Source organism: Excalfactoria chinensis, chromosome 1 (assembly GCF_039878825.1).
Source record: "Excalfactoria chinensis isolate bCotChi1 chromosome 1, bCotChi1.hap2, whole genome shotgun sequence".
Lineage (NCBI taxonomy): Eukaryota > Metazoa > Chordata > Aves > Galliformes > Phasianidae > Excalfactoria > Excalfactoria chinensis.
Genome location: NC_092825.1, coordinates 46,484,354 through 46,505,474, shown reverse-complemented (window position 1 = coordinate 46,505,474; position 21,121 = coordinate 46,484,354). Strand labels below are relative to the sequence as shown.

The 21,121-nt window shown below is 45.3% G+C and overlaps 2 protein-coding genes across 2 annotated transcripts; both read right to left on the bottom strand.

The window, feature by feature from the left end:
• Nucleotides 1–587: 587 nt before the first annotated feature.
• Nucleotides 588–4,144, bottom strand: RRP7A (ribosomal RNA processing 7 homolog A). The gene is made up of 7 exons (XM_072347863.1): nucleotides 4,068–4,144; nucleotides 3,850–3,992; nucleotides 3,599–3,724; nucleotides 2,899–3,022; nucleotides 2,083–2,180; nucleotides 1,513–1,711; nucleotides 588–1,054 (listed from the first exon to the last, which is right to left on the bottom strand). Exons 1-7 carry the CDS (start codon nucleotides 4,117–4,119, stop codon nucleotides 969–971), a joined length of 828 nt encoding a protein of 275 aa, XP_072203964.1. The 5' UTR covers nucleotides 4,120–4,144; the 3' UTR covers nucleotides 588–968.
• Nucleotides 4,145–6,846: 2,702 nt separating this feature from the next.
• POLDIP3 (DNA polymerase delta interacting protein 3) lies at nucleotides 6,847–20,932 on the bottom strand. Its single transcript, XM_072357736.1, has 9 exons — nucleotides 20,794–20,932; nucleotides 17,290–17,677; nucleotides 15,052–15,132; nucleotides 12,732–12,827; nucleotides 11,715–11,897; nucleotides 10,755–10,832; nucleotides 10,068–10,197; nucleotides 9,273–9,339; nucleotides 6,847–8,937 (listed from the first exon to the last, which is right to left on the bottom strand). Exons 1-9 carry the CDS (start codon nucleotides 20,850–20,852, stop codon nucleotides 8,763–8,765), a joined length of 1,257 nt encoding a protein of 418 aa, XP_072213837.1. The 5' UTR covers nucleotides 20,853–20,932; the 3' UTR covers nucleotides 6,847–8,762.
• Between the last annotated feature and the right edge of the window lie 189 nt (nucleotides 20,933–21,121).

Below are 21,121 nucleotides of genomic sequence, written 5' to 3'. Positions count from 1 at the left end.
CACTCCCTTACCAAGGCTGCAGGCAGTAAAATAAATGCAGCATTCTAGGCGTGCCTCCTTTCACATCACAGCAGCTGTCACAAGCTGCTAGCATCAAACTGCAAGTTATGTGATCAGCAGCAAAGGCATTGCCCCACAGCTGGATGTCCATGTTGCCATCCTTACCTGCCTCCTGAGGGCTGGTGGCAGGTTTTGTGGAAGCGCCTTGAAGAGTCTGGTTTCTCCCTCCAAAGCTAGGCTGTCCTCTCACCTTGTCTAGTGACAGTGCTGAATGGCAGTAGTTCCCACAGCCCAAGCTACGCCTAGCTGCAGAGATCCAAATGTAGCTGGAGGGGCATCTCAGCACCTGGCTGAGATGGAGCTGCCTGGCAGGGAGGCACCAAGAGAAAAGATAGGGCTCTGTACCAAACCACTGATCTCTCCCTGTGACAGCAGGGCTGGGAATTTTCCAGTTGTTTCTATCCAAAGCTTTCTTACCCCTTCTTCATCACCCCCAGATAAACACCTGAAGGACCACTGGCACATAAGCCATGGCTTTTATCACCAACCCAGTCCAATACAAAAGACACCGTTCCCCACAGCACAGCAATGGAGAAAGGGGCATTCCTGCCTTTGAGGAACAGCACCAGTTTATTTACAGTCCTTCAGCCATTCCCTGCCCCTGCAGAGGCTTTGTTGGGCCAATACTGTCTCTTACCAAACTTCAGGAGGGCCTTAGCTGGCACCGAGGTACAGGCTGTCAGAAGACATGCCTCAGCCCCCTTGGCCCATGCACCTTGGGAAATGGTACTGGATGATGTCAGAGCAAGCACAGCCAGGAGAGCAGGAGGATGCAGTGCAACTGAAGCCAACGCTCTCACATGAGATCCAATGGCAGGGATATGAAACTGTCTCAGTTCCTCGAAACCCTATGGCACTTGAGTCTCTCCTGCCCTCTCCAGCACAGGCACTGGAAGAAACAGCACAGCTCAGTATGGCCTAAACTTGCGCTGGGCTCGCATCAGTGCAATTCTCTGCTTGTCCTCCTCAAACTTCTTCCTCAACTGGGCAATATCTGAAACACACAAAAAAGAAAGACAACAGGTCACAGGGGAGCAGCAGACCCCCCTCTCCCTGTGGAGCTTCATTTCTGCACCCTGGAAGATGTTCAGACAGCTGCAAGCACACACTGCTCTGAACAGGTCCTTTAAGCGCAGAGCTCAGGCTCTGGCTGTTTTGCAGTGCTGCAGCTCCCTCTTGGGGAAGGAACATGCTAGTTCTTTTCAGAGGCTGCCTCTGTGCAGACTGACAAAAGCCATTAGAACGGTACCATTTGCCCACTCTCCCAAAGAATATTCCAACAGTGTTTTCTAGGCCAGGTGGTGGCAAGGGACTCCCAGGAACTGGCCAGACCATTCGCCCAGCCTCCCAGCCAGCTGTTCACCTGCAGCTGGATGTAGCTCCACTGAAAGAAGATGTTCTTTGGGTTACAGTGTGAGACAGAGAAGGGTGGAAGGCGATTCAGACACTCACGCTCTCTCTTGGTCTCGCGATGCTGCCAGGCATAGAAGTTGAGCAGCTCTTTGCGGGCCTTTTTCCGCTTCTCCCTCTCCAGCACCCGCAGGTTGGCAGCCTCTGTCCGGGGCAGGCCAGGCTTGCGGCCCTTCCGTGTTACCTTCACCCAGCCCTCCTCATCTGGTACACCCTCCTCCTTGGCCGCTTTGGCTTCTTCCTAGAGAGACAGGAAGGTGAGGCAACTTAGTGCAGCTGAGCTACTAGCCAGTCTGATGCAGAGCTCCTCCAAGGTCCCACTCAGACACAAAGTTACAGCACCTGGTTCTGCACAAGATCTGAAGGAAGGCATGAGAACAGGCACTCAAGTCACAACACTGCATGCCAGACAGGACCTGTCTTATTTGTGGATGCCTACTGGGAGTCCTGGATAGAAGGGCCAGCTGTGATGAACCAAACCAGCAACCCTGTCAGCCAGTGCTTCCCCTCTATAATTTCCATTAGGACCTGGGCACTGAGAGGTCCTCTCTCCTGCCTTTCCTCTCCACAAACAAACTGCTTAGTTGGGTTCCCTCCCAGGCCTGGCCTCACCTCTGCTACCATTTTGTCATAGTCTTCCATGTAGGCATCCACTTCAGCCTTCAGTTCTTCTCTATCCACTATGGAGTCTGCGTATCTGGCGATCCACTCTGAGACAGAGAGAGCAGAAGTCAGTTGTAGCCTCTGTTAGAAGCAAATTCTGGTGTAATGTCTTTCAGCAGCTCCAGAGCTGTGGGAAAGAACACCCTTGGTTCCCATTTCCATTCAGCCTCCCCACTACCTTGGCTTATGCACAACTGACTTCCAGCAGAAAAGCATTAAGTAATGGGAAGAGCTTGCAACTGTGAAAGGAGAAGCAGACTATCCTGAAACCCAAGGGATGCAACATTCAAGGCTGTGTTCCAACCAATGGAAACATGCAGAGCGCTGACACCTTGACAGCCATGTGGTGCCTGGCTTCAGCTTTCACAGCAAAACATGGCCAGTCTCTCTGAATCTACATGATATTGAAGAGATGTGGGGAAAAACTGCCCTTCCATTGTACCAAGTGACCTTGTCCTCCTGCAGGGTCACTCAGCCAGGGCCTGCAGCATCTGACAGAATAAGCTATCAGCAAGATGATGCATTTAGCAGGTATAGTGGTGATAGATGGTTGGATGCAATGATCTCAGCCATCTCTTCCAACCTTAATTATTCTATGATTCTAAGAAACAATAAGAAAAACAGGACAATGAAATACTGAACATCTCCCCAGCCCAGGCTTAATACAAAACGGTGAACAACCTGGAACACATCAGGAAGGAAGGATTTAGTGAGGAAATGTTTCCCCTGCTCTGGTTAACAGGAATGCAGCCAGTGATTACTTACTGCTAATGCCAGTTTTCACAGGGTGACTCTCTGTTGATATCAACAAGGGACCTTTCTGTGATAGGGCCTTGGCTGCCTGGACAGCAGCTGGTTTCCTGAACACCACGTATGCAACTCGAAATCCCTAAAGGAAGACAACAGCCCCAGGATGGTCAGATATACTGTGGGACTTGGAGGCACATACAGGGGTCAAATCACAAGCTCCAGTAGGATGACAAAAAAAAAAGGTAACAAATTTAAATCCTACTACCACATTGGTGAGACCCAATAGCAGCCTTTCAGTATCTAAAGGGGGACATAAGAAAGAAGGGGACAGACTCCAGTCTCAAGGTTAGCTGGGATAAGGAGAAATGGTTTCAAACTAAAGAGAGATTTAGATTGGGCACTAGAAGAAAGTGTTTTACAGTCAGGGTGGTGAGGCAGTGGCACAGTTTGCCCAGGGAGGTGGTGGTTCCTCATCCCAAAGTCAGGCAGGAGGGGCTCAGAGCACCCTGATCTACCTGTAGGTGTCCCCGTTTCATTGCAGGGGAGTTGGACTGGATGGCTTTAAGGATCTCTTCCAACTTAGGACTCTGTATCCCCCTCACCCCCCCATGCAGTTTTCCCATAACTCATGCTCCAACCACCACCACTCAGTACTTGGGATTCCTTCCCATTCTGATCAGCAAAGCACCACCATCCCCTCCCCCCCAGGCTTTACCGTTGCCATTCTTTTGGTGAAGAACTTGGACGTGAGTTTTTCTGCCTTCTCTCCCGGTCCCGGTTTGTCACGGAGGTCCACAGACTGCACGGCCCCACAGCGGGCGAAGAGCCGGGACAGCGCATCCTTCACGCAGAGGCACAACGCAGGGCAGAGAACACGAGTGATTCCCCTCCGGGCCTTCCCAGCGCACCAACCCCAGCGCCGAGGGTCCCCAGTGGAGCCCCTGGCAGCCCCCCCACCCCGCTTACCGGGCTGCAGTACGGCGGGACGTTGAGGACGAAGAGGGTGCGCTGCGGCGGGTGGGTGTCTGCGGGCCCTTCCCGCACCCGGTGCTCCTTCACCAAGAGGTAGTGAGGCGAGCGCTGCCGCGCCCCGAACTTCACCGCCAGAGCTGCGGGCGACAAGCAGGTTAAACACCCTACCGCCGCCCCCGCGCCCCGTATCCCCTCTTCACGCCGCCCCTCACCCGTGTATCCCGGCGGCGCCGTCACGGCCACACGCGGCTCGGCGGCCGCCATCTTAGCGCGGTGCGAAGCGGAGGCCGCGGGGGCTGCCGGGAGCTGTAGTCTGCCGCGCCGGTAATGGCGGCGGCCGGGGCGCGCCGAGCCTCTCCCGCTCGCTATAGCGCCCCCAGCTCTCTTCAGGTGCATCATGGAGCCTCAGCGCGGAGCCGCTCCGCACAGAGGCACGGTTTAGTCACCGAACGCCGCCTGTGCAGACGGAAAGCATCGTGGAATGCACTGCGTTGGCTGAATTCCCTTTTTTGTAAGCGGCTCGGCAGCAGCGAAGAAAATGCACCAGTTGAGTGTGAGAGGTTCCATGTGGCGCCCATGGAGGAGCTCAGGAGCCCTCAGTGCACATCACTGCACTGCTCCCAGGAGGAGCGCTCCAAAGGCTCTATCAAGGTAAAGCCAAGCTGATGCCTCCAAAGCTGATTGTTCAACATTTCTGTCTGGCTCAGCTATAGACCTTCAATATAGATATTGAAACTCCACTGTAAGTTCCATTAGTCCTGCTTATCTAGGGAAACCAGCCTTCCTGTGATGGAGTGTCTCTCTTTGAAGATCCAAGATTGCCATAAATTAGAAACAAGGACACCTTGAAGATCCTTGAGATGAGGCACACGTCCAAAACAGTGACTGCTTAGAAAGAATGAGGTGCCCTTGTGACTAAACATGGCTAAGACCACTGAAGACCCCCCCAAGTGCAGCAGATTCAAATATGTTAAGTAACCTTCTACTTACATAATCCCGTGAATATATATAGGTAGGTGTGATCGAGGTAGAAGTGTAGTGAAAACCTTTTGGACTATAAATACAAGCCAGTGTAGATGTTGAGTAAGCTTGTTTTGTAGAGATTTCCCACCCTGCATGGAATAAATCAGCATCTCCTCTCTGAACACTTGTCTTTTTCAATGTGTTTTGGGAGACTGAGCACCAACAGCAAACCCACCAGCACAAGTTTTCTGATGATAAGACTGATGTCACTGGGATCAGAGGGATGCGTGTACTGGGTGAAAATAGGAATGTAGGAGGAAGGCAGCTTCTATCCCAATCCAAAGATAAGGAGGTGTACAACCCAACTAAGACAAGAGGCTCCTTGTACTTGTAGACTATGCAGCCTTTAAGAAGTCAGACACCCATTCTAATCTCCAAAAGAAAGCTGTGACCGCCACCTGGGTTGGGAGGCACTGACTTCAACTTGCTTCATAAGGTGGCAGGCAATTTACAGGAACCTTGAATACTGCATGCATGCTGGAAGAAGTGCATGCCAAGCATCACAGAAGAGAGAAAGCACAAAGACGGTAATGGAAATAGCATGAAAAAGTAGTGCATGAAAAGACTTGCAGAAGGAACGCAAGAATATCGTGCTAAGCAAACAACACATAACAGGAAGCAGTGCACCAGTAGATGAGAAGTTCTCCTTAGCACAGTCTACAATTATGGAAAATGGTTTGTAGTTCAACTTTTTCTTCTCCCTTCTCCACGGGGTAATGGGGCGCAGATATGGGAAATAACTGAACCACGCACAAGGGATTAAAACAGGGCAGTAACTTGGGCAAAAGAAGTATCTGTCTAGAGAGGTTATATTGCCCAGCAGTTTGGTGATAGAGGTGTAATCCTATACTTAAGTTCCTCTAGAAATCCTTGGGGAAGGACTATGGAAATATAATGTTATTTTATACATAAGGATAACACCTAGAGCCCCTGCATTATGATACACTCTGACAGGACAATCATTTAGTTTCAGCAGTTCTGAAATGAAGACCTCAAAAGCAGCATAAAGCAGCAAATTTACATAATGCTAGCAAGGCAAATAGAAGAAGAAATGTTAAAAAGAAGCGTAAAAACACTAAAAGAGAACAGTCAGAATAAAGAATCTTGTCAATCAGGAAAAATAAAAGCCAGCCTTTACAGAAGAAGCTATATTTATGATGGAATGGAAGAGAGCACACTCCAAAAGATCTTGAGTCAAGACATATGGATGAGGTGGAAAGTTAGTGAAAGTAAGAAATAATATGGACAGCTGACTTAAGCAGATATCCAAGTTAATGAATGTTATCAGAGGAAATACTACATGCAAGAGCTATACCAGGCACACTGGTAAGTCACCTTAGAAGGCAGCATACTTGAAAAGCAAGGGAAAACAGGGAAACACTATTACAAATTACCTACCAGCTACCTGTCCTGTTAGCATATTGTGTTAATACAAGCACTAGTTCACACACAAGCTTATAATGTCTTAACAGCTTAGAAATAATAATAAATAAATAAATATACACATCACGCTGCATCATGGCACATGTGCAAGGATGTTAATGGTCAGAAGGTGGTAGGTGAGCTCAGCAGAACGTGAACAAGATTAGCATGATAATTCCAGGGCAGCAAGACCAAATTTAACAGCTGCAAGGTGAATGGTTTGAAAAAGCCTAGAAATAACTGTAGGTTAATCTTTCAGTTCCGTCTGAATCGAGCCACTCTGTGAAGAGCTGTCAGGCTTGGGTGACTGTAGAGAGCTAACTGACTGTAGGAACAGGAGAGCAATGCACACCAGGACATTGCTGTAGGATACATCATAGGAAGGTGCTTAGACAATGTGCTTAGACATGTTTTTTCTTTACATGACTTTTTAAAATCACTAGACTGTCACTAACAAATTGCCCTTTCTTTCATGTGACAAGAAATTAGAACCGAGTGGGGAAGGCAAATCATTCCTATCAACAATAAGCTAATCCAGATCAAAAGTTTTATAAGCATGCTAGATTCAATACTGAACTCTTACCTACTGATTTTTCAGTTGCCTTGCATCATCTAAAAAGGCTTACAATCCAATCTCTGTATAACAAATGTTTATTCAGAAACAGATAATACATAATCTTCTCCAGCCCTAACATTTCTCCCCCTCCCCCCAATGTTTATTAAAACACAATTGTTTGGTGGGTGATCTAAGAAAGGGGAACAACAGCTGTCTTAAGACCCCTTACCAACATCTGCTGGTCACATGAAGCACCCGACCAATACTAGTGTTTTACTAGATTTCCAAACCAAAGAGAATAATCTGAAAAAACAAGTCCTGTCAAGTCCCCAGTTATTTCCATGGCTAAGAGGGACAGTGTGAGATAAGGAATGGTTTGTACCAGCTAGATAGAGCAAAGAGTTAATACAGAATAAGAAAGCAAAAGAAACACAAGAGCTGACCAAGAATTGGGATCTGGTCCTACAATGATTACAGAAAGTTCAGCAGAGCTGAACAGGATGGGTTAGGTCTGTCATCTAGCTCGAAGGCTCAAATTCAAATCCCAGCCAGACTGTGGCAGTGGCTCTTTCTTTTCCTCTCTTATAATTTGAACTAACACAAACAAATGGAGCTACTGGGACTTCAAATAACCGCAACAAAAATGCTGTAGTGACAAAGTACTGAAGTGCCACCTAGTGGCCTGTGGTGCATCATGGATGCTCGTGGGCCAAAGCTGTGTCCTTGTAGCTCAGCATGAAACACGCTTAATACTCCTCTTTGTGCCTTCTTTTACAGAGCACTACCCGCCCTCCTCTAAAACCTCTCCTTGCAGCAAGGAAGAAAAGCAGTCATCCTCCAAACCCATCTATGTAAGCTGCAGGCCCGCACAGCAGCCAAACATTGCCCAAATATATATGCATCGCAAGAAAGTGATTTCTCCTAGGCAAGCGAAGGCTGCTTACATGTTAGTATTGGAAAAAGGCCCAAGCTCCTTCCTTTTCATAAAAGGAGACTGGTCGAGTCAGAAGATAAGAAAGAAAACGTCCCTGTATTAGCAGGAAGATGCAATACAACATACTGGGAACAAAACACCAGGACGATGTCCTCCAGCTCCAAACACAATCCTGGTGCTTTTTCAGACCAGAAAGGAGAGAGCAACTCCACTCACCCTAAAGGGCTAATATATTCATTATACAAATGCCAGAGCCTTTTTTCCCCCCCTGCCATTGGTATTACCAGAGTTGAATGATCCCTCCCATAGCACAACAGGTGCAAAATGGGTGCCCCACTTGTGCTTATGTCCATTCTGCCCAAAGCTTCCACGGGCCAGTATACACAGAAGGAAACTCAGTTTTGCATGTATTTTCTCAACGTCACAGCTGCCGAGCAGAAAAATATTCAGCAGTCAGAATCAAACCGTATGCAATTAAATGCATTAAAGTCCAAGATGCATGATGGCACAATTCCTATATGCAGCCACACCTGATCTGGTACCCAGTGTGGAAAGTTCAGAAACTGTGCGCTGCTCTTGAATGATGAAAATCAAGAGAATGCATCTTTTAGTTAAAGGTTGGTCAGAAGAGAAGAGATTGCCAACCTACCCTTCAAAGTCTATGTGCACTTTTAATGGCCACTAGGGGCTTTGGAGTAAAGGAGGGAGTTACATGGTATATGCTTAGTAATATTATTACTGGCAGAAGGGGGAGGTTATTCTCTTGGAGGGGGAAAAAAAAATCGTGGAAGAAAACTCCAACTATGAAAACAGAAAGTACACACACAAAAGGAAACACTACTGTACAGTAAGGTAGCAATCATAGAAAACAAAAAGATCTTCAAGGCAGGCAAATGCAAAAATGTGCACTCCTGCAGTTTTCTCACTCCCCAACTTAAATGAGTTTTCCAGTCCACCGCTCACTGCTCCTTCTCAGAGTTTGATTTTGAATTCTGTGGGCTGCACAGATGCAGAGACCCCTGAGGATTTGAAGAGTGCCTTCAAGATGGTATCAGGGTCCACCTCAGCTGGGGGATTTGATGCAGCACTTGCACTTGACCGGCGGGGTTCCCCTTCCTTCTTCACAGAAGGGGTATCGCTCAATCGGCTGGAGGATCAAACAAACACACACAAATGGCATTTAACCTCTCATTATAAAATAAAATTTAACACAATGCCCATATTTGCTGTTCTCAGTGTGTACCCTTCACACTGTAAGAAACTGATGTTTTAAACATACTTTCAGACACAAGAACTTCACGATCTCAGACTCATTTTGAACCCCAGTGCTGATAATATTATGTAGTGAGACAATATTGCACTCAACAAAGAGCCACAGATAAGGAGAATATTCTGAGGACAGTTTGCCAACAGTCTTAGATTCTCCTCAAAACAGAACCTGAAAACACATTTGGTTCTTTCCTCTACCCAAAGGACACTTACAGCAATATAGGTTGGTCTGAGGTGATGACATTTCCATTCATATGAAGGTTACATTTCATTGGCTGACCTAAACAAAAAACAGAGTCCTCATCTTAGGATCCCAGTTTTGGGAAACACCAGATACATCACGCAGTAGTACAAACAACGGATTCCATGTCTTGAGGAAACACAAGAAGGAATAGCTGATATATTTTCTAACACAATCACAGTAGCAGAAGAGCCACTGAAACACTCAGTGCCATATGAAGAACTGCAGTAATTAACAAAGTACATACTGGTGAAAAGCCCTTATAGATGCACAATCATCTACTATTCTCAGCTGTCTTCATTTGACATTCATAGCTTGCCACTCATCCGGAGAAAGAAGCAGCACCCATTTCCAGCTAGAAATTAACAGCTAATTTCAATCTGTAACAAAATGCAGATACATCCAGACCAAGAAGTGCAAGCAGCTACTCTCTAAGCATTAATTCCTTCCTAAAGACAATCTAACTCTTGGTGCTGGCTTTGAAATAACAGAAATTTGATCTGGAGCTCAAAACAATGGAATCACTGGAAACCTGCCTCTATCTCTGAGCATTCTCCTTTTGGGACAAGATTTTCTCCTGATGTTATGTAAATGAATTATGCACATATCCAACATGTATTACAATATCCAGCTTTTGAGCCAATTTTTTGGCATTTCCTCTCTTAGTAGCACAGAAGCACTGAAATGCTTTTAAACTCTCTCCTGAAGTAGAAAATGTTTTTCATTGATTTATCATCCATCTTCAGTGTAACCCTGCTCAAACTTACCGTCTAAGCATCTGTTGTTGTATTTCTTATACGCTGTGATTGCATCTTCTTTCTTCACAAAGACTACCTCGGCCACTCCTGGGTGCACCAGCCGGGCTCGCTTCAGAGCACCGCACACACAGAACAACTCCTGAGGGCAGAGTGTTAGTCATGACTGTGATCACAAAAGAAACACCACTGGGACCACGGGTGAGAAAGGCTCAATTTCCCAATTACATTCCCACTCCTCAGTAAAAATATGGCAGAATCTGACCATTGCAACTTGTCTTCGTGTGGTTGCTATATCTAAGTACCGGGCATTACTAATACAGGTTGGACAAACCTCCATAATGCCACAAACACAAACAAAAACGTTTAAGGCTCTGTCTCTGTATTTAGGCACACCAACACCATGTTTGTTCTCTGCAGAACAGAAGCACACTAGGTAATCTGCACCTGTGTATAAGTTCAAGGAAAACACTAAACATCACTTGGCATGAATTTTAAGTGGTATCAGGTACCTCTGTACACCCTAGAAATGACCTTTTCTACCACCTTCTTGAGTCCAGATTTTTAAAAATAAGTGAAAAAACCCAGCCTACCCCAACCCCAAAGCAGGAAACTCTCAGCTTTTACAAGTAAAGCGAAGTCATATCTTTCCTCACTGCATTCACCATAAAGGGATTGAATGCAGTAAGAGATACTCACGACAATGTCTTCCTCAGTGACTCGAGGATGCAGATTGTTTACAGTCATCTTCGTGCCTTCCAAAGGACTGAAGGCCAGCTGCCAACACAATAAGCACAAGTCAGAAATGCAGCAATCAGATATCACAGCAGATAAAAATCACTACAGGCATGCCTATGAAAGTTGGTATATATACATAAAGGAGAAAACTGTAGCTAGACATGGAAAATATTGATGCTTGGAAAAGCCCAGGTCATCTGCAAATGAAAGAGAGCTGCTTTTTCACGCTAACTTGTTTCTGAAGTAACTTTTCTCTCCCATTTCCAAGTGTAACACTAAGTTAATCTGCCTATACACACAAGTTATGACAGACTCCCCTTCATTTTAAGAACATATCTAGGCTACACTCTCAACCAGCCAGCAAATCTCAAGTAAGGCTCCAGCCTCTAGAGAACTTCACCTGTCTGAGAACACCAGCAACCAGCATAAGGAAGACTGGCAAAGCAATTCCAGGCATGTTGTCTACAGAGTACCTGAGAGGCTCTTGCACAGACATCAAGAAGCTACATCTGGAAGAATTCTGATCTCTTTGCTAACAGCAGAAGGCAGAAGGTGACATTACTAATAGTGTTAGAGCATTACTCCTAGGGACATGGAATTCACCAAAGGGTATCCAAATAACAACTGCCATCTTCCTGTAAATCTTCCCTGTTTTCTCTCATGCTTGGTGCTCCCATGCTAGGCAGAAAAATGGAAGTATGATACACTGCATGAGAATTCCCAGTCTCTCAAGCACCAGGGGAGGTGATGTTCAGACAAGCTTTAAATTCTTAGGGGATGGGTTGTAGCTATCAGCTTGTAGCCCCAGAGGTAGCAGTGGGAGCCTGGCAGAAGCAAACTACTCAAAAAACCAACAAACAGCAAATTTCAGATGTTTCAGAGACTTCTGTTCACAAGCAGGTCCCACTTCCCTGAGCTCACCTCAACAGGTGCTGGCTCTTTTGGAGGCTCCTCCTTTGTCACCAAAGTTCGGGACACGTTTGTCAAGGCCTTTGTCCTCATTGGGGAGGGAGGTGCAGGAGGAGCCGTGTACGTATCATTCTGGACCACTTTAGTCAGGGGAACAGTCTTGGACAGAGAGAACTTATTGCCACTCAGTCCAGCCTATGGGAGAAGAGAACAAAATAACCATGAGAGCTGTAGGCTGCAAAAGTAGGCCCTCTTTTTCAAGCACCACCAACATGATAGAATTAAGAACTACATGCCCTCCACAGTTTCAAAACCACTGCAGTGTTCAGTTGACTTCAGTCAATTTTTGCCTCAAAGCTGAGGTTTGTTTGTTTTTTTAGCTTGTTTACCTCAAAAGAGCACTTCCCTTGCAAAAGAACACATTTTACACCATGCTTAGATTTCATATCCTCTTTAAATGAACATTACCAGTGCAGTTTGAATTCAAAAAACACCTTTTTTCAAAGGTGCCCTATGATTCTCAAGTATTTAACAAAATGTACACGGAGATCCTTCATTTACACACACACACAAATTGAGTTACCCTAGTGCAAACAGCAGTAATTCTTCAGAAACATCAAACTGCCAACTGTGATTCTGCATGGCAAGTGATTGCCTGCACTGATGTCCAGCCTATAGAAGCAGCAGAAAGCCTCCCTTGCTTGCCCTCTCAAACAATTACAAAACGGGCACAACTCACATTCCCAACAAGAAAGTCAAAATGCTAAACATGCAGGAGCCTACCAGGCAAGGGAGACAGCACACATTCTGGCTGCAAAAGGCCTGCAAAATCACAGCCTAAAACGGAATCTGTTCCCAAAATAGCACTTCAAGCACTGGCACAAAGGGAAGAGTGGGACGAGGAATAAACATCTCAGGGTGAAGCATTGTTTGCATACTTCAAAAGAGCATAAACCCTGTAAAACTGCAGCCTGTCCATCTACTCGATACGAGTATGGCCCAGTGGGGGCTGTTCAGATCATCCCTTACCACATTGTGAAGGAAACTGTTTGTGGTGGTGATCTTCATCTGTTTGCTAGGAAGGGGAGAGACACTTTCTTCATCGTCTTCCACGTCATACAGACCCTGAAAAGAAGCAAGGTTACACTCGCAAGCAGGCAGATTTACTTTAGACATTTCCAAAATAAGCAATTTTCTCCTGCCTTCATCATCTTCAAAAGGCATGTGGTAACATGTGGAAATGAACACAGAACAGTTTTTGGTTAGAAAGGATCTTAAGGACCATGCAGTCAGTTTCAACCCCTGCCATGGGTGAGAACACCTCCCACTAATCAGGTTGACCAAAGCCCCATCCAACTTGGCCTTGCATGCTTCCAGGGATGAGGCACCAACAAACTCTCTGGGCAGTCTGCTCCAGTGTCTCACCACTCTCATCATGCTCTCACCACACAGAATTTCCTCCTTATATCTATCCTGTATTTGCACCCTTCTATCTTAGAACTGTTACATCTTGTCTTAACACTAAACTCCCCTGAAGAGTTGTTCCTCATTTTTCTTATAGCGGATTCCCTTAAATACTGAAAGGCTGCAACAAGGTCTCCCTAGAGCCTGCTGTTCTTCAGGCTGAACCACCTCAACTTCCCCTGCCTGTTTTTATAGGAGAGATGCCCCAGAGCTCTCATTGTCCTTATAGTCCTCCTCTAGACCAGGTCAAGCAGGTTCATGTCCTCCTTACGCAGCAGGTTCCAGAGCTGAATGCAGTGCTCCAGGTGGGGTATCACATGAATGGAGTAGAGTAGGTCAGTCACCTCCCTTGACCTGTTGCTTACATTTCTTTTGATGCAGCCTAGGACACGGGTGGCTGTCTGGGCTACAAGTACACACTGGTGGCTAATTTTGAGCTTTTCATCCACCAGTACCCCCCCAAGTCCTTCTCTGCTGGGCTGCTCTCTATTAACACCCAACTTGGATTCATGTTTAGGATTGCAAACACAATGTTTGCATGTTTAGAATTCCACGACTTCTTTGGACTTCGCTTCTGTCCTCACAACTACAGGACAGAGCCAAAAAGATAAAAGTCCATTTTATAATGTCAGTTTAAGTTCTATCAAACTTCTTTCCTAGAAATGCTGCCTCCCCAGGTGTATTGAAGACATAAAGAGAGTTCTCTAATCCCTACACCTTTTCAGCACTCATGAAACCACACTGCTAGAATAAAGCCTTAACACCTTACATTTTAACTCCTTGCTAGCTCTACAGTTGAAGCTTGTGCATATGATTGATTTTAAGCAGGTGCTTGCTGGATACATCTGAACTGAACGTTCCTTTTGAACAGAATGCTTTCCTCAGCACAGCACACGCCTGTCTGGCACTAGGAACATTGTACTATGAAGTTTAATGAATGAGTAATTCACTTCCCACTTCTATTTAATGCCCACAGCCCTGCCTTAAAATACTGAGTCTAACACCTACATAAATATTTTTTGGTGTACTCTGAACAATAATGATTCTAAGAAAAGTCTAAGAAAAAAGTCTAGCCATATGTGGCACTGCCCAGAACACTGACAGTTACAGCTTAAAAGAGATTTTCGTTAATTTAGCAGAACAGTGAAAGAAAATTGAGGGATTAGCAATGATAGCTGGCAAAGTAAGTGGGTTTCATGGTGAGCAAGATTCAGGCTTACAACCAGGAAAGTAGTTACAACCGCAGAAGTGCTACAAAGTAAAGCAAACATAAAAAGATGATAGAACATAGGAGAGTTATGCAGAAAACTGGGAAAAATGCTGGCCATCTGGACAACATACTTGAGTTTGTCTCTAACTGCAATACACTCAAGGCTTATAGTAAAGAGGTCCAAATAGTGAAGACAATAAGTGACAGCATCTGGGATCAGTCATGGCAGCAGGTCAATGCAGAGATAAACACAAACATACCATAATTGAAGCAAAAAATAAGCAGTGACATGATACTGTCAGTGTTAACTTGTCAATATATCATAGTTTATGAATGCACGTACACAAAATATGCAGTATAAATATAAACCCCATGAAAGAACCTAAGGTGGGGTAGGGCAGCTGAACGCTTGGGGGCCATGGCAAAGTCCTTCAAAACTGATCTCAAGAGAAACAGCACAAATTCTGGGGTTTTCCTCACACAAAGTCTGCTTGATGTGGCAACACAGAGAGCTCATCAATAAACAGCCTACAACAGACAAGCTGTCAGAGAGCATCCAAACTCTCTTTTCTTTCCTACCTTATCAGTCTGTGTTTATGGATACCTTCCTGCCCTCTCTATTCAAGACTACCCCTAAAAATGAAAAGTTAAAAACAACAGGGAGAGAGCACACACCTGTTTATGCGTATGGTTGTTCACCACATTAATCCTCATTCCTGCTGGATGAGGGTGTCCAGGAACAACGGGAGCTTTCTGCTGCAATTAGAGAGAAAGAACCAAAGCATTAAACACTGCAGTCCACCAAATCTTCATTGCAGGCGACTGAAGTTGTCACTGATAACCCGATATCAGTTAAATGAGATTTACCTTCCTGTTCTTCAAACATGCTACAGACATTATATAACATTACAAAATGCCTGCCGTTATTTGTTAAATTAGATGCCTGCAATTCAATTAAAATCCACAGCCACGTGGATAATTTTCGCTCAAATTACTTGCATTTTAGTCTAAGTTAAATTGGAAGTGGATTTATTTCCAGCTTTGACAACACTGATCAATTTTTGTCACTGTAAATAAAAAACCAGGAAGAGGGTAAATCAACATTTCTGTCATGCTACAGAGAACAAAGAGATATCTGTTTCCATTAAGTTCAACAAGTTGGGAACAAGCAACATAACTCGGTTGTTCAGATCCATTTCTAAGGAGAAGCACATACTGCCACTTCACACTAGAGCTGGAATACGCTGTACCAGAATAAAACGATGCATGAAATCATGTACCTGACCCTTTGGCTGTCTCATCTCCTACCCTATGAAAACAGGGAAATTGCAACAGAAGTAGTCAGGGGACACAGCTGCACTCATCGGCAACTGAAATCAACCTGCAGGTACCTCAAAAATCCCCTCTCTGTTTTTGAAAACGTTGGAAGCAACCTATTTCAGAGAGTAACGTCCTACAGAAACACTCTGTACAAGCAGGAAAAATTTCAGGTTGCATCTTGGATTCGGACACTTCAGTGTGACTGTGCTCCCACATTTGGGAACTGCAGGAAGGCCACCGGCAATCTGGAATTTCAATGCAAATCTTTAAAGAAAAAAAAAACAAAAGTAAGATAACTGCTTACGTGCATGATTTTGCCTACAGCCTTAATCATCATGTCATCCTACAGCATTTTATAGCAATACACTAATAAACACTGCAGGTCAAACCAGGTGATTTAAAAAAAAGCAGCAGCAGCTCAGTCAAGCCAGAGCAAGTTGCTGCAGAAACAACTCTCCAGAAAGTCTTTTAACACCTAGATACTTTCTAGCAACATTCGGCTCCTAACGGAAGTGATCTGGACAGTACAAGTATTAATTATCCTGCTAATTCGAGGCTACTGAACAGACTGCTCTATTGCTCCGCGATTAGCCCTTCCTACTGTCACAAGTACTCTCTCCTCCTTTGGCCAGCCTTTTGCTCCCACCTTGGCAGTAAATCTGAAGAGCCAATGGGTAGTTTTCTGCAGAGCAGAAAAACTCATCTGGGCTTTCAAACTGATGAGGACAGAGATGTTCTGGTGCGTGCAAGCACACTGTTCATCTTCAGAAGGAGGGAAAAGAAGAGGTAGACTAGGAACTAGAGATACATCCTTGCAACATGCTTGAAGAGGTGAGGAACACAGCCACTCCTGCAACAGAAATCCTGACATTCTGGAAAGTTCTCTTCTGCCTCTGCTCGCTGTATGTAACACACATAGTTTAACAGATGTTAAACAGTAAGAATCAAGTTACTGCGCACACAGCACAGAACTTAGAAATCAGTCAAAGGAAAGCAGCAGTTCATGGTGACCAAATGGTTATACTGCAGCTGGAATAAAACCCAATCCTTAGCAGGACTGCATCATGTAATCAAGGAATTCCCTGAAATCCAGGACTTTCCTGATAAGCGGGTGAGTAGAAACAAACTGTAAAAGGCACACACAGTTTTCAAGCTGCTTCAAGATATAAACATGGCTGTATATTCTAAACTGTTATCTCACCACTAAGATAAATCAGCTGTCTAGACAGGGCAATCTACCACATCAGACTCTTGCAAAGAACAGCAGTATGATTAAAAAAAAAAGCCCATTTCCTTGGATTTTTACACGGGGGGACAGAGATAACAGACTAAAATAACGACTTTAGTGCTGAAAAGAGCACTCCTTTCATTTTTATTGGGCCAAAAAATTAAAATGAAAGCTTGGATTTTTCAAAAAACCCTAAGCAGCCAGAAGGACACCACAAAGACTCTGAATCTGCTCTACAGACCAGGTTGAACTGTATCACCGTCACTTCTGTTGTAAACAAGGGAACATATTCACACAAGTGTTATTATTTTCAGTGGACTGCTGCAGAAATACTGAGGAGCTCAGAGATGACTTGCATGACCTACTTGGATAGTCTTGGTGATTTTCACAGCTGGATTTACTGTCCCCATAGTTGGGCTGATAGCAGCTGGAGTGTTCCTTTTTAAACTGATCTTCTCTCTGGCGTCTACCACTTTGGTCACTTTTTCAGCTGCAACACTTTGCTGCTTACGGGAATTCAACATCTCTCGAGCATCCTGCACCTTCCCTTTTATTTTGAACCGAGCGTCCCTTTGAATCAGTTTTTCACGAGCGTCTTTAACTCCCAGTTTGTGTCGAGCATCAGTGAGGCCAATCTTCTGTCGAGCATCAAATGTCCGCTGGAAGTTGACAGCTGGTGATGATCTACTTAGAATATTTTGCTGGAGCCCAATGCGAGATCTAATACCTCCAAATACTGGCCTTGTGTTAAGCCTGAAAACAAAAATAAACAGAAAAGAGAAGTCTCAGACATTGCAAGATGTGATACAGTATCCACAGAAGTATTTGTGCTACTGCTAACAAAAGCTCATTATGACTGCACAGAGCTCCAACCAGGTCTGATGCTCAAACACAGCAGTACAGCTCCTAAGCTGTTTCATGCTAGATTTTGCTCTGCATTTCCTTAAGCTCATAAACGTGAGCTTAAGGGTCTGATTATAGACACACTAAAAAACATACTACATTTAAATAAAATTCATCAAAAACTTGGGCACTTTGGGGAGCCCTATGAAGACAAGGAGGAACAGAAACCCATTTTCTAGTATTAGGAGTGAGCAGCTCTGCTAAACATCTCTTGTCATACAAAGAAATACATGGAACTATACTTGATTTCAAGATTTCTGGGATGGTAGAAGGCTTGGATTTTAGAATGCACAAGCAGAAGTACCAACCTCAGTTCAAAGCAGTTCCAAAACTGTTTCACTCTTCGCAAGAATATATACCAGCCAAACCACCTTTCAACATCGCTGCCACTCCCTTAATCTACAGAACTGCTACCTGTACTTTAAGTAGACCACTTTCATCACAAAAGTGAGCACAGAATATAACAGTCCACAGGAAGAACAGCGTTTGTACATGAGTATTCTAGGCAGCAGCCAATTACATAGCGAAGCAGGAACTAGCTTCCTGTTACAGGTCTGATTTACTTTTCCCAAACACCTCCTAGAAGGAAGGAGATCATCTCATTATTAATACAGGTCCTCCTTTCAACGCTTTTTAAAGTTTCAGGATTATTTCTTTTCATTAAGTCTCCTTCCTGTAAGCAGATGACAAAGTTGCAAGAAAGGTCAGCTTGTCTAAAAATTCAAAATAAGATATGGTGCCATAGTGCTTATCTGCTTTCTGAAACACATCGCACAGTAGGCTAAAAATTAGATATCTACAATTTACTTAGTATCTAAAAGACTAATGCCACATATTCAAACGATGATACAATTTCTCCAGTTTCTCATATAGAATCACAGAATGGCCCAGGTTGGAAGGGACCTCAAGGATCATGAATCTCCAACCACCCTGCCCCAGGCAGGGCCACCGAACTCCATATTTAATACTAGACCCAGGGCCCCATCCAACCTGGCCTTGAACACCTCCAGGGATGGGGCATCCAAAACCTCTCTGGGCAACCAGTTCCAACACCTCACCACTCTCATAGTAAAGAGCTTCCCCCTGACATCCAACCTAAATCTTCCCTTTCTCAACATTTCCCCTTGGCCCGCTGTTATCTACCCTATCAAAGAGTTGATTCCCCTCCTGTTTATAGGCTCCCTTTAGGTACTTGAACTGCAGTGTTTACTCAGCTAACTCTACAACCTTAACATTATTTACCATCACATACCAACAGCGGAGAGATCTGTGGAAAAGACAGGAAAGACTGAACGTCCGCTGCCACGTCTCTACTCAGAGACACGCTGCTTCCAGAACTGGAAATCTGGGCCTGAGGTACAACAGTATTACCTTGCTAAGAATCCTATGGCTGCTCTCTCAAACAGGCAGAGCTCAACATATAAACAAGGCAGGAGTATTACTGTTTATTGAAATATCTCCAGAAGAATATGAAAAAATAAAAACCCATAAAGCTAACAACCACTAAGCAACACTTCCCTTGCTATTTTAAAAAGCATTAATTCAGCAAAGTTGAAAGTATTTAGAGTGCTGCACAAAGCCTGATGAATGGTTCTTTTTAATAAGCATAAAGGTCAAAGCAAAACCAGAAATCCACGTATCAGCATTTAAGCCAGAATTAGTTGGACTGTTAATGATGTGTGCTGATGAAATCAGTTAGGAAATTGTACTGGAGATTATACCTTCTCTGAATGCTTTGTTTATCCTAATAAGCAACTCTTCTCTGTAGAGAATTGCTTACCCTGGAATGGCACAAACTGTTCTGGGCTTTGTACCCATTTTGTGCCACCGCACCTGAAATACAAGTGAATTTCAAACAGCCCTTTCAAATACTACAAGCTCTGACTTACTCATTGCATCATACAACGTTTTACAGGCTAGCATGCTTTATAGCTGAAGGTTTTTGAGTTATCATTTTGTGTAGACTACTAAAGAGCATGTAATACAATTATACAAGCCTATTCTTCTTTCCTAACCTTCCAAAGGCAACTTAGTTGCCTCAGAAATCTTATGAGTTAAGCTGAACACGTAAAACAAGTGAAAAGCAAGGTATAAAAGTTCTTATAATGCTGCTGAGGGATTTCTGTTCCACAGATAAAAAGCAGAGTTTCTCCCTCAAGAAATGAAAGCAAAGAAGGATGCGAAAAAGGTGATGTTCTGCACATAAAGCAGTTTAAGACTGTTCCAAACATGGAGGATAACATGAATGAAAGTGCAAAGCTAAGGCCTTGTTTACAGCACGATTAAAGGCATTTTATAACATAAGACTTTTGAAATACTACTGCAGACACATTAACACAGACCCATTAAATAAGTGGCTGTTCCTCAGTGATCATTAAACAAGCAAAACAATATCAGAACTAACACAGGTGAGGAGAAAATCGTGGGCAACCAGAAGTATCAAGAGCCTACAGCCCACAGTAGGATAGAAAGCTACCACGCAAGCAGGCAAGAAACGCAACAGCTGCTCTAAACGGCCTGGGCTACACGGAGGACATCTGCCATATAGAAGAGTACGGGGCCATGTATAACGCTCCCTACATCCACAGAAGCAATGAGGCAGAGAACCGCAGGCCAAGTCGCAGAGGGCCGAGCGGCAAACAACAGCCTCGCCAGAGCCACCACAGCCTGAGCCCTTCCCCGCGCTGATCCCAACGGGCACAACCCCGGCGGCATCTCCCACAGCGCCCAATCCGCCGTGAGGGACCGGCTAGAGCGGAATCGGGCCCTGCCCGGTCCTGAGCGACGGCCGCCGCCCCGCACAGCGACGCCTAAGCCAATGGGAAGGCGAAATGCGAGGCAGGGCCGAGCCGGGCCGCGCCGAGGCAGGCTACCGCCCGCGGCCTCCGGAGCGGGACGGCCCCAAGGGAGAAGAGAGGAACTCCCTGAAGCCGCCGAGCCCGGGGCGCCGCCCCCCTGCCGCTTACCTCCCCTTCACCGTCACACCGCGCTTCCGTATGAGCTCGTCTAACGACAGGTCCGCCATCTTGTCGCGGGGCCCAGCGATGCGACGCAGCCAACGAGCCGCGGACGTGACATCACAACGCTTCCGCTGCCCTGAAGGCGGGCGATGCCCGAGCGCGTAGGGGTGGGGGAGGAAGCGCGCGAGCACGACGCTCCCACAACCCCGTGCGGCGCTCCGCTGCTAATTTGCATACAGGCACCGGCGCGTCCCGCCTCACAGCGGCTCAGAACAGCAAGAAAAGCGGGCAGAAGGGCAAGGGGAGCGGGGGTACAACTGGGGTACGGCTGGGG